The sequence below is a fragment of the Microcebus murinus genome, chromosome 1 (genome assembly GCF_040939455.1).
Source record: "Microcebus murinus isolate Inina chromosome 1, M.murinus_Inina_mat1.0, whole genome shotgun sequence".
In the NCBI taxonomy this organism is placed as follows: Eukaryota; Metazoa; Chordata; class Mammalia; order Primates; family Cheirogaleidae; genus Microcebus; species Microcebus murinus.
This window is the reverse complement of record NC_134104.1, coordinates 11911454-11923564: the sequence shown is the minus strand read 5'-3', so window position 1 is coordinate 11923564 and position 12111 is coordinate 11911454. Positions and strand designations below refer to the sequence as shown.

The window sequence follows — 12111 nt, the reverse complement described above, 5'->3', positions numbered from 1 at the left end:
ACGCTGAGAACGAGTCCTCACTTTACTCAGCTGAAAGCCAGCTCTGGAGCGCTCGCTGCCACCTACCATAGCATGTATCTGACTTGTTTCTGTCAGGTACCACCCACTGGAATGCTCCTGGAGGGCAGCCCACCGCAGAAAGGGAGGAGGGGACAGAGTCACTCCAGTGCTGGCGCTTGGGCACCCAGGGAAGGCAGGCAGGACCAGGGAGCTCCAGGGCAACTCCCCCTTCCCCAGGGCTCATGACAGGGGAGGGCAAGGTGTCGCCATGTCAGCTGGTATGAGCCCACCCCAGTCGTTGGGACCTAGGAACCTAGGAGGCAGTGGAGGCCTGGAGGCCAGGAGGGAGTCGTGGAAACCTGCCCCCCTCTCCACCCCTCCCTGCGCTCCCAGAGGCCTGGAGCTCAGGGTCTTCCCCAGACCACTGTCCTTCCAGCCAGCCCCTCAGCAAAGCCAGCAGAGCTGCCTGCAACCAGAGGAGTCTCTGCACACAGGCTGCAGAAAGGTAAAACAACAGGGAACCAGGAAGGGAAGAGAAAGGAAATGCAGCCTTTACTGGAACAGTGCTTGTGTGAGTGCGGCTTGGATTTAAATGCAGGATTTCCACTTCAGCCTAGTCTCGAGGAATACTGCTGCGAGGTTTTTGGTGGGGGCAGGGAAGGAGACAGAGGAGGGAGGTGATCCTTGCTTTTTAGACAATGCACCCTATTTGTGGGGAAGTGATGCATGCAAACAAGCATCACTCTTGCCTTGGTTAAAACCGCAAGTCACCTAAACACACAGAAAACATTCTAAAGAACACTGGTGGCATACAAAGGGTAAACGTGTAAGATGAAACCAAGCCATTTCCAGCACTATGTGTATCATATGGCAAATAAGACAGCCACCTCCTAGGTGACAGAGCAGACCCCAGGAGCCCAGTGTGTGCAGGAGGGTTTTAAACAGACAAGAATTTTATCTGTGAAAACTGTGAAATTTCATATTGACTTTCTTTTCCAGCTACAACACCAACTAATACATGAACCTTAAAAGTCAAATTCTGACCTATAAAACGCAAGCCTCTATGGAATAAAAATAGCCTGTTAACCTCAAATTAGAGCACAACACAAAAACCTTACAAAAATAGAGATTTATTAATAAGAAGTAATAAAATTCAAAATCCCCTCCTTGAACCATAACTTTAAAAAATACAGGGTTGTCTTTGCAAAGCAAAGACTTTATACTTTAAGGATTTAGTGTAACATCCCTTTATTTAATAAAATAACAAATGCTGGCAGGAACCAATTTATTCAGAAAGTCACACTAAACTTTGTTACAACTTCTTAGGAAAAACCCTTCACAACTCTCTGCGCTCATCAAAAAATATCAGACATATTTTTTTGACATTTTTAGCTTTAACATCCACGAATCCCTTCTGCACTCAGAAGTACTATAATACCTCGACTGAAGGTACTTCTCTGAAGAATGAGAGAGAGGCTCTTCCCTAACTGGCCCGAAGTGCCCCACACTCACCGCAGCTCTGTGCTTGGGACACAGGCCCTTGAGTTTATGATCCACTGGTTGGTTAAATAAAGTCTTCTCAACTCTTCTCGTCAGAGAACTGCGTCAGCGTGCTGAACCTGCCATTTCACACGCCTTCCCCAGGAACGCCCGACCGCACCAGCCTTCTAGAAGCTGCCGCTCGAGGCGCTGGTCACCGGGCGAGTCCGCAGCCAGCAGCGAGTCACACGTCCGAGGCAGCGGCAGCGAGGTCCCTGCAGAGCACGACAATGGCCTCCTGCCCACTGCTGGGCACATCCTCTGCGGCGTCACAGACCATTCGCACGTGGGCTCGCAGGGTGTCTGGCCGCTGCGCCCCCAGCCAGACGTCCTTCACGTACAGAGACACCAGGAAGGCTGCGGAGGCTGAGGGAGGGTGAGAAACAGGCCGTGAGGATGCACACCTCCCTCCTCAGCGCCTAGCAAGTCACCCGCCCTCGACGCAGGGGCCCTGCCACCCGCCCAGAGGCACCACGCCACACGTCTGCCAATCGAATAACTGACTTTCGCATTAATGTTTTTTGTTCATTTTATAATTTGTGTCTTCTGATGAATGTATGTGGATCCCCTAAAGAAAGGTACAATAAGACAAGTCTCTTCCTGGTTCTAGCCACCCATGCCAAGAACCAGAACTGAACTCAGAGAAGAACCTTCCAGAATCATTTCATATCATTTCCTCAGTGGTATGGATGAGGAGGAAAAGAGAAAGTTTTCACAGGCAAAAAGATTCAACTCTCAGACTTCGGCCATTTGAGAGAAAGTGGTCATGCTGCTGCCCCCCCACCCCGTGAACTCTCTCACAGCCATCCAAAGCCAGTGCAATTCGCTTATTCATTCGCTACTCATGCATTCAACCTCTAGGCTCCTGCTAAAGGCCAGGTCCCTGGAGCGTACATGTGTGTATCTGAGTGCTTGTGCAGATGCACGTCCGTATGTGAGTGCGTGTGTATACACACATACACATCTGGGTGTGGTGTGAAACAGTTCATTTGGGTAATGGTCAGAAACCCTACTGCTTTGCAGGAGGAGGAGCCCCTGGCGTGACACAGAGGTTTTGAGTGGGGCCTTTCTCCGCTGCCAACATGACTGGCACTGCCGGGTTCCCCTGAGAGCCAAGGCAGAGACTTCCTTCCCTTCACGTTCAGTGCCAAAGAGTAAACTCCCGGCAACTCCCAGAACTGTGGCAAGGGGCCACCTAAATACCTAAAATCCCACGCTGAGGAAGTTTCTGGCAGAAACCTAACAGGCCCTAAGGAACAGAAGCTACTCCACCCCAAGCCCACTCACATGTTTCTTCAGCCTGACGGAAGAACCAGCCTTACCTCGCGTGGCTCCCTCCTTCCCGCTCAGGGAGGAAAGGGAGAGGGCCTCCACTGCGGCGTGCAGGGGGCTCCCGGCCCGGCCCTGGGCGGCCACCAGCTGCAGCATGACCGTGTTGAACAGGCAGGCCACATCCTGTGCGGGCCCCGCCAGGCCCTCGGCACCGCAGAGCCGGCTATACAGCCTGAACAGGCTGCTCCTCACGGCACTGTCCCTGAGAAGCTCAGCCACAACCACCCGGTGTGGCAAAATGTGGCCCTTCAGCCAGCCGAGGAGTCCTGCAGCCTCTGCCCTGCTGAGTGGGTGCTCGGCCACAGACCGCAGCACCCAGCTGGCCGCCAGGGAAGCGGCGGCGTCCATAGGACCCGGTGCCTCACTCTCGGGGCTGGCCCAGTCTGTGAGCTCCCGAGCAGGCTCAGGGCTGGGGATCACTGGCCCCCAGTGAGTCAGTATGGACCTCAGGAGGCCTTTGCACGTCTCCAAGTTGGACGCCTTCAGCCCAGGGTCGGTCACTTCCTCTGCCTTCCCGGGCCTCCTCTTTCGGCCCCGAGGGCCTTTGGCTCGGGCTGTCACGACAGGCTTGTTCTTATCCTTGAGCATTTCTGTTAAAAAAACAGAGCATTTCTGTTTAAATGCACAGAGAAGAAGGGTAATGGCACTGGTGTCCTTCCTGCCCACACAGATCCAGAGTTGTGGGGGGTGGGGTGTGTGTGTGGATGGGGACAGACAGGAGGGAGGGAGGGGCAGCTGACTTATGCTGAGCACTTGGCACTGCTCCCACACTTGTAGTGTGGTAAGTGCATAATATTTCACTGGGACTGTCAGCATTGCTATTATAATGAACTCATCAATCCTTGCAGCATGGGCAGGTGCCATCATTATCCTCTTTTACATATGAGGGATCAGAGCTTAAATCCAGGAGGCCCGGCACCGGTCTGTTCTTTTTACCGTACACTATATGGTGAGGTGGGGACATGTAATTCTTAGCCATTCCCTGCCCCCGTTCCAGGTGAGCACCCTGACGCTCGGGCAGGTTACGTGATTTATCCAAAGCAAAAGGGCGGCTAAGCAGCAGAGGCTCCCCACCCCCTCCCTAGAGCTCCAACACAGAGGTGTCCCATCTCTAAGCCTCATCAGCTTTGGAAACGCTGCTCAGAGAGGAAGTGAGAGAGAGACACACACACTGGCTGCTCTGGTTGGGACTGGAGCACAGTTTGGGGACAGTCACGGGCTCACACACTCACTCATCAGCTCCCTGACTTGGCACTTCTCAATGGCTGCTCTCAGGTCTTCTTGAAGCTTAATGTCTCTTTCGATGAGGCTCCACTTGTGCAAGAGGACAAGGACGTCCTTGGTGGAGAGCACTGTCTCGTTCACGGTGAATCGGTTCATGTCCTTGAATGCCCGTATGACGGTAACCCTGTACCTCAGCACTGAGTCAAGAGTCCCGAAGAAGGCGATCAGCTGGGTGGAGGCCAAGGTGGGCCTGTTTGGGAGCCAATGTTACAGACTGAGCAAAAGCTGCCTCTTGTCCTGGCAGCCAGGACTGGGGGCGGCCCGTCAACACTGCATACCCAGAGGTACAAACAGTCCATCCAGGAACCAGGTTCCCTTTACAACAGATATCTAGTGGGGGCCCCCAGGACATAGAACAGGAAAAAGTGAGCTACTCCACGGAGGCAGAAGGGAAACCCAAAGTCTGATCTCCACCCTGAAGGCACAGAAATCTCCTGGGAAACCCTGGCTAAACCAGGTAGCCAAGCAGAGAGAGCTTGAGGGTCAGGGTGCCAAGAGCCCAGCAAACTTCACTCCAGGTCTGCTGATTTCCCTCAGTTTCACGGCCTATCAGCCTCACGTGAAAAAGGCCCAGGAAGGCCCTCGGACAGAATCACCACCCATGGCTACAAACTGGAGTGAGTGATGGTCACCAGCAGGAAGACCTCTCTGAACGTCAAGTAATTTTAAATCCTATGATGTATGTTCCACATAATTTTAAAAGTAAAATCATTATTTCAAATCAGTTCACAGACACCAACGTGTGTCTTCTGACAACCCCAAAAGAAGAAACATGACTATCGCATTGACTTAATTTAATTTAGAACAATATAAAACAAAATGCCCTGCTCTTGACAAAGATATTTTTCACTTTGAGATCACAATCCGTTTGCTATCAGTCTTCTGGTTCTAGTTAGCATACCCCAGCTCCCAAATCAGAAATATTGAGTGCACCCAGTGTATTTTCCACAACATGGTGGAATATGAGAAAAATTTAGCTATCCTGAAAAAACCAAAAATATAATTAAAAGACATCAGATGAAAATACTGAAATATTCCAGAAAATTCATGGACAAGTGAGTCTTTGCAGGCTAATAAAGGCAAAAAGACAAGTTTGGGAATACCCTGTCTTAGGTTAGGGTCATGGAAAATATGTTCTTTCCACAAAACATCACTTTATTTAAGTGTTTGAATCAAAACATCAAGGTAGCAGGTTTACCTGCTACCTGCTATGACAAATTCTAGGTTTCTAAAAGTATAGTAAATACTCAGGGCCTTGACAGGAAGCCTTTTGAAGTTGAAGGGCAAAGAAGGAAGGAGCTAAATAGATGTCCTGATGCTACCTATATGTGACACTGGCACTCTGCCCCAATCCACACCAGGCCACTGTCCTGAGCACACCTGTGGAGTCGCAACTGGGACGTGGTGTCCACAGGTGACAGACCAACACAGCACCAAACAGATGCACCAAAGGGTCACCCTGGTGGGGGGAGGGCTCACCTCAGGTGCTTCATGAGTACGACAAGAACATAAAGGAACTCGTTGACCAGGTGCAGGGCAAGCAGCTTGGGGGGCTCCCGGGCACTGGGCTGGCCGGGAGGCTGGCTCTCCAGCTCCACTCCTTTGTCCCCCAGGTTGGTCACCCACAGTGTATGCAGCAAGGAGATCACGTTGGACAGCAGAGAAGTCTCCAGAAACCTGAAACCAAATATGGCAGCTTTCAATCTTGGCCACAACCTTGCCTTTCAATGAGATCAGACTGTCGGAGGTAGGGTGGTTGTGAACCTCAGAACAGAGTATGACAATAGTGGCAGTGCTGAGCGTGCCCCCTACTACCAACAGATAGGCTGCCTGCTGTGCAAATGCAGCTTTGATACAGGACAAGGCCCCCTGCTCCTTCCTAACCAGAAGACTGCCCTAAGTCCCTCCAGAACTTCCAGAGCCACTGCCATACTCTCATAAAAGCTGTCCTGTTCCTGACAACTCAATTTCTAAAACAAAATTATCAGCTAAGGATAATTAGCCAATTATGCAATTTATAAATCTTAAACAGTCCTGAAGTTGATGTTCAAAGACACAACTTAATTCTAGACTTAGGATATTACTTTTTTGTTGTTGTTTGCAGCTATGTTTGGCTATATCACGTTCTTTAAGAGAAATTTTAGAAAATACTTTTTAAACATGCACAAAAGGGCCCGTACACTCCCCAGCTAACTATGGCATTTAGTTCTTGGAAAGGCAGAGCCCTCGCACCGAGTGCTGTCTGCTGTGACGCGGCCTTCGCCTTTCCAGACAGCCTCAAACCCAGCAATCAGCCCTCATCACCATTCCAGCACCAGCTCCTCACCGAGCACCCAGACCACGTACGGACATCGGAGCCCTGTAACTCACAGTCACACTGGGGCCTTGGACATGCCTTCCTGAAACCGGGGGCTTCTGCTTTCTACCTCAAGCAGAGGCTGCAGTCGTTAAAGCCTCAGGTAACAGGACGCTATCTCAGACCACATACTGCTGGCCTGCACACCAGGGGAGTTCGAAGTGCACGTAACAGAGCCAGAACGGCCGGTGTGAACAGCAAATGTGAACAGCAGCTAGTGTCTGTCCTTCCACGGCAGACAAGAGACACTCAAAAAAAAAAAAAAAAAAAAAGCATTTTTGTGGAGGAAAAACCATTTTGGCATTACCAGGAGCCATTTTTACCAGGCATATGGTGGCATGAGAGGACACTGTGTTTCAAAGTGCATGGATTTTACTGGACACGTCGAACTGACAGTAATGATGATCGCCGTCTGCATTCCACTCTCTTCCCATCCGACACACACCCCTCATACCAAAGGTACTTACCTGCTCTCAAGAATGTGTAAGATCCACGTTAAAAGGCTATAGTCCCGTATGATTTCATAGGCAGATTTGGCAACCTGTGCAGCATTCTGTAGAATTTCCAGAATACAATTCTAAAAACCCAAAACAAAATATTACTCTTTCGTGGGAAAACCTTACTTACTTGATCAAAGGAACAATTTTTAAAATGTAATGGTATACTATAATTACAGGTGCCTGTTGCAAATGAAGTTTGCTTTACTAAGTCTGTTAGAGTGGTGGCCATACAGGAACCCACCTTTCCTCACAGGTGACAGCCAGAGGACACAGACTCCTATAGCCATCACAGCCCCGGGGGGAATGCCCACTTCTGCAAATCTGTTATGTGGAACCACCCACAAGCAAAGATATGCCATGGAAACTAAGCAGCCCAGACATGCAGCAGCCTGAGCAGGAAGAAAATGTGGGCAGTTCACTTTGTCCTCCAGGTTTTACCACCTGGAAAGGATGACACAGAATGGGACTGCCTCCTGCACTGTTCATAGGCTGCTTAAGAATTCTCACACACTGTAAGGAACGAAGCTACCGTAATATTCCAATTCAGTTTATTCAACCGCGTTTCTCAATTCTCACTTGCTCTTATTTACCCACATTTTACGTAATATCAGACGTATGAGATGAGCAGGCTAGAAATTAATCAAAATACCAAAAGCTTTTCCTATTTACTTCTTCCAACTACCTGTGGCATTTAGAGAACACACGGATCAGCTCACGGTTCTAGGGGACAGAGCGAACGCACAGGCTCCCTGATTAGCTCAGGGAGACAGTTCATTCCACCCTGACTCCTGCTTCCCGGCCAAGCTTTGGTGACTCACAGCTTCTGGACAGTACGTGAAATCCTGGTGGCTCAAGAGCTCCTCAAAGTCCCTCCATCACTCACGGGGAGAATCTGTTTCTAGACTTCTTGGCCAGCTCCTAAGACTCATGATTACTGCTGATCAGTCCCTCTCTCTCGACGGCAAAATAAAGAGGCCTTCGTATCAGCCAAGGCCACAGTGAAAAGCATTTCATCAGAGGACAAATGATACTGGGAGTTACAACACTGCGGCCTCGGCTGAATCCGCTGCCCCGCAGCCGGGCAACAGGAAGAGCATCAGCAGTACCTCACCTTCCCTAACTGAAAGCTGGGTTTGGGTCTGTGGTGTCCAGGCTGGGAACAGAATTTCCCCGGACTTGGCTTCTAAATAAAACCTTGAGGAAGGGTACAGACCTTTGAGCGGTAAACGAACTGGCAGAAGCCACGTACCTGTGCCCCTTCGTCACACAGTGGGCTGTGGAAGAAGGACAGGATAATGTGAAACACGCCGCGCCGCGCGTACAGCTCATAGCAGTGCTTGTCACGGATGCCCTGCTGCAGGACGCCGAGCACCCACTCCTGCTCTGTCTTTTGCTGTAAACCCAGGCACACAAGAAACGGTGTTAAACAAGTGAAAGCCCCTTTATCCGACAATTCTTCCAACACGTCTATTTTCAAGTGGTGGCAAAGACTGTGCCACAGCAGCCTTGACCTCCCTCTCTGATGATGTTATTCTGCGTCCCTAATTTCATCTTTCTTCATTCCATTTCTTTTTTTCTTTTTTTTTTTTTTTTAGTTGCATTTGAGTTTGCATTCATTCCATTTCTTCAGGAATAAAGGACCAAGTCAAGTGTAAACACTGAACTTCAGTCGGTCTATAAAAGAATATTTAATATTTAACCCAGTGATTCACCAAGAACCATAAAACTCAAGACTCTAGAGTTTTAAAGGTTTGAGAAGCTACGTAAAAATTAACTGATGGAACGAAGACACTCCTGCGCACCAGCCTGCGTGAGCTGTTAGTTTTGTGACCTTCTTGCTCTCACGCTGCTTGTGCAATCATGTTGGCTGCTCAGCAAACAGCACTGATGGGGAAAATGTCAGAATGACAACAGTGGCAGAATAACTCGACCCAGGAGTCTCTGGAGGACCTAGAGGGCTCTGGAAGCATTACCTCAAAGTCGGAGCTGTAGAAGAACCGGTAGAAACCTGGCACTTTGTCCATGTTCAAATACTCATGTGAGAGCAGGAACTTGCTGATCTTCAAGTACATGTGCTCCTCTGAGAACACAGACAGACAAGTCACTTAAACGGGCACTGGCAGGACACCCCATGGTCTGGCAGAATCGGGGGTAGGTATTTTGGGGACAAAAGGCCCTGGTTCTTATGGAGTTTTTGTCCCCTTGCCCAGATTACTAGTTCTCGAGAACGAGAAGACAATGAGATACCTCAATTCTACACTGAACACAACTTCCTCTCCTGGCTCAGAAACCACTGCTGGGGCTCGAGCCCTTCGCAGACCTCACCCTCTCCCCAGTTACTGTCCTACTGCACGAGCTCAAATCAGCGGGTGGGCAGAGGGGGACTGGGCTACACACATGACCGATCAGGGCTGATACCACACCCACCAGCCCCACCTGCCTCCAGCCTCTCTCTGAAAGAACTGTCACAGCAGGGGAGGCTCGGGCACCTACCTAGTCCCTGGGCTCTGGAAAGCAACAAGGCAGGAGGACAGACACCTCTCTGCCACTTCCCCCACCCTTGGATCACGGGCTCCAGTCTGTCCAGACCAGTGGCAGCCTCTGAGTCCACCTGTGACCACTGCTGCCCTCCCTACATGAGCAGGGACAGAGCTGCATATGGGACCAAACCACCATAGTCTCGGCTAATTCTTTTCTTTCCTCCCCAAATTTATAAGGTAAGGATAAAAATGAAATGGGAACAGATGAAAATCAGATCTGAATTCTAATAGCAACTGATTACAAACTAATTACGGGGCCCTGGCTTGGGGCCTCAGTTGGTGGGTGTGCGGGGCGGGAATCAGTTGCGGGGGCTGTTTCCTCATCTGAAATGTGACCACATTACACTTAAAGAACCTTGTGGGCCCTGATGACACAACATTCTACGATTTTTCTCTCGATAACCTAAAAATAGGTCTTATGAAGAACTAACTTCTCCTAGTCACACTACCTTAGCAGTGGTACCCGTTCTCACGAGTAACAGAAAGGAGCCGTGTTCCGTTGCCTTGGGTTATACGTGCACAGTACTCAGAGGCCAAAGGCTTTCTACCCTAAGCACGAATCAGTGATTCATAATTGCAGTCATGGTGGCGGCAGCTAACACTGACGGGCACGGAGCATGGTCCTCGTCACCCTCACAGCAGTCCTAGAGGCAGGGGTGCTATTATCACCTGCATCATGCAGAGAAGAAACTGAGGCAGGGAGAGGTCCAGGACACTCTGACTTGAGTCTGTGCTTTTAGCCCTGGGGTTACAGTTCCTACGCTGTGATCAGCCCAAGTTTTTATTTCAGTTTTATCTGCTTTCACCACAGTTTTATACAACTACAAGCAGAGATGACTATGCGTCCTTTCCCCCGAGAACACACTGTTCCACACCTTGCTTTTCCATTTAACTTTTTCTGGGTTTCATCCCCCAGGGGTCCACACAGCTTCCTGATACCCATCCATTAGTTACTGTCCTTTACCAATGGGCATTTACAGGGCTCCAAACCTTCGCCGTTATGAAAACTGAATGACGCTGAACATGTCATTTCTCACAGATGTGTGATCAACTGTATCTGTGGGATTAATTCCTAGGAGTGGACCTTGCTCAGCCTCAACTTTTCAGTTTCTCTTCAACCTAATTCTATCAGCAGTACCTGGTTTCAAAATCTGCAAGGCTGCTTTGGCAATGAAGAGAGCCAAGGTAAAAGTGAGTCTCATGTTCTGAGTTCGAATCCCATTCCGGACTACGTCCAACAGGTAAAGGAGCTTCAAAACAGAAAAGAAAACAACAGACGAGCATTGTCAGAACTTTGGCCGGTCTGGCCTTGGACAGCAGACCCACGGCTCTGCAGCATGTGCCTGCCCCTCACAGTTCAGGGACCACCGGGGACAAAGCACATGGTAGCAGATGCTCTGCTTGCCACCATCTCAGGAACACCTTTTGTTTTCCTTCTCGGAGTCAGGCGTGTGCTCGACGGCAGAGAGAAGACTGGCACCATGCCCTGAAAATCCAACCCACTCTTAGCTCTCTACCACCAGGGTGTGTGGGTTTCTGAGGTTCAACGTGCTATGGCTACCTTAGCAACTGAGTTCAGACAAAAGGAATGTTCCACAGAAGTCAAATCGTTTTGTCTATCCACAGCACAAGCAGAGAGTCTGTAAGGAGAAACCTCTCCAGAGGGCTGAGGATCAAAGGCAACTGCCTGCATCACCCCTTGAAGGAACAGACTCTGGCTCTTTGGCAGGTCTCCTGGTGCCGGCCAGGCCTGCCTTAAGCCCCAGAGGATGTCCCCTCTTCCTACTTACCTGGGGCTGCTCCCGGAACCGTGCCCCCTCCAGGTGTGAGTAGTAGGCTGCCAGGACATGGTAGGCCGCGGCGCGCATCTGGGGGTCGTAGCTGCTGAGGGCTGCGACGGTCAGGCCCAGAGCATTGGAATCCAGAAATTTCCGACAATCCACCACAAATTCTACAGGAAACAAAATACAGCATTAAACACATACAATGTGATTTCAGGATTCTTGTGTAACCTGGAGAATTAAACTTCCTTTTGCATCTTACCACTATCAGCTACTTGTGCTAGGCACAAGGAATCTCGGCTCCCCCTAATTTCTGCTAAAGTCAGACAAAAGACTTTCCTCCTTTCTGTGGTGAAAATTACAGTGCCTTCAGTTTCTAAAATGTCTGTATATCCCAACCGGGATAATCTCATTACTTCTCATAAATGCCCAACGAGCCAGAGGGGAATGAGGCGACACTGAGCCCCACTGCTGAGATGCTGGAGGCCTGGGGAACACAACTAGGGAATCAGCAGAGAAAACCAGCCCCCCATTTCCACCTTGTTCAGCCCACTGCCCTGAGATTCTTGTCCACAAGCACCACTGAGGAAAATATGTAAGGCAGTGAGAACAGGGAAATTCAGCCGGCACAGACCAGCGTGACAAAGGATCCACTTCCATCCACTCTGCAACCCTAGTTCTTTCTTCAAACAAATAAGAAAAATCTCAGGGAGGGCCAGGCATGGTGGCTCATGCCTATAATCCTAGTACTCTGTGAGGCAAAGGCGGGAGGATCGCTC

At 50.0% G+C, this 12111-nt stretch overlaps 1 protein-coding gene across 1 annotated transcript in view; it reads right to left on the bottom strand.

Annotated features, from left to right (window-relative positions):
- Window positions 1-489: 489 nt before the first annotated feature.
- URB1 (URB1 ribosome biogenesis factor) overlaps window positions 490-12111 on the bottom strand; it is a 71106-nt gene continuing 59484 nt past the window's right edge. The window contains exons 31-39 of the mRNA XM_020284712.2: window positions 11342-11502; window positions 10690-10801; window positions 8985-9091; window positions 8261-8404; window positions 6979-7088; window positions 5635-5832; window positions 4104-4345; window positions 2862-3461; window positions 490-1905 (exon numbers count right to left, since the gene is read on the bottom strand). Coding sequence (XP_020140301.2) covers window positions 1724-1905; window positions 2862-3461; window positions 4104-4345; window positions 5635-5832; window positions 6979-7088; window positions 8261-8404; window positions 8985-9091; window positions 10690-10801; window positions 11342-11502 — 1856 coding nt within the window. The 3' untranslated portion in view covers window positions 490-1723. The remainder of the gene's footprint in view (window positions 1906-2861; window positions 3462-4103; window positions 4346-5634; window positions 5833-6978; window positions 7089-8260; window positions 8405-8984; window positions 9092-10689; window positions 10802-11341; window positions 11503-12111) is intronic.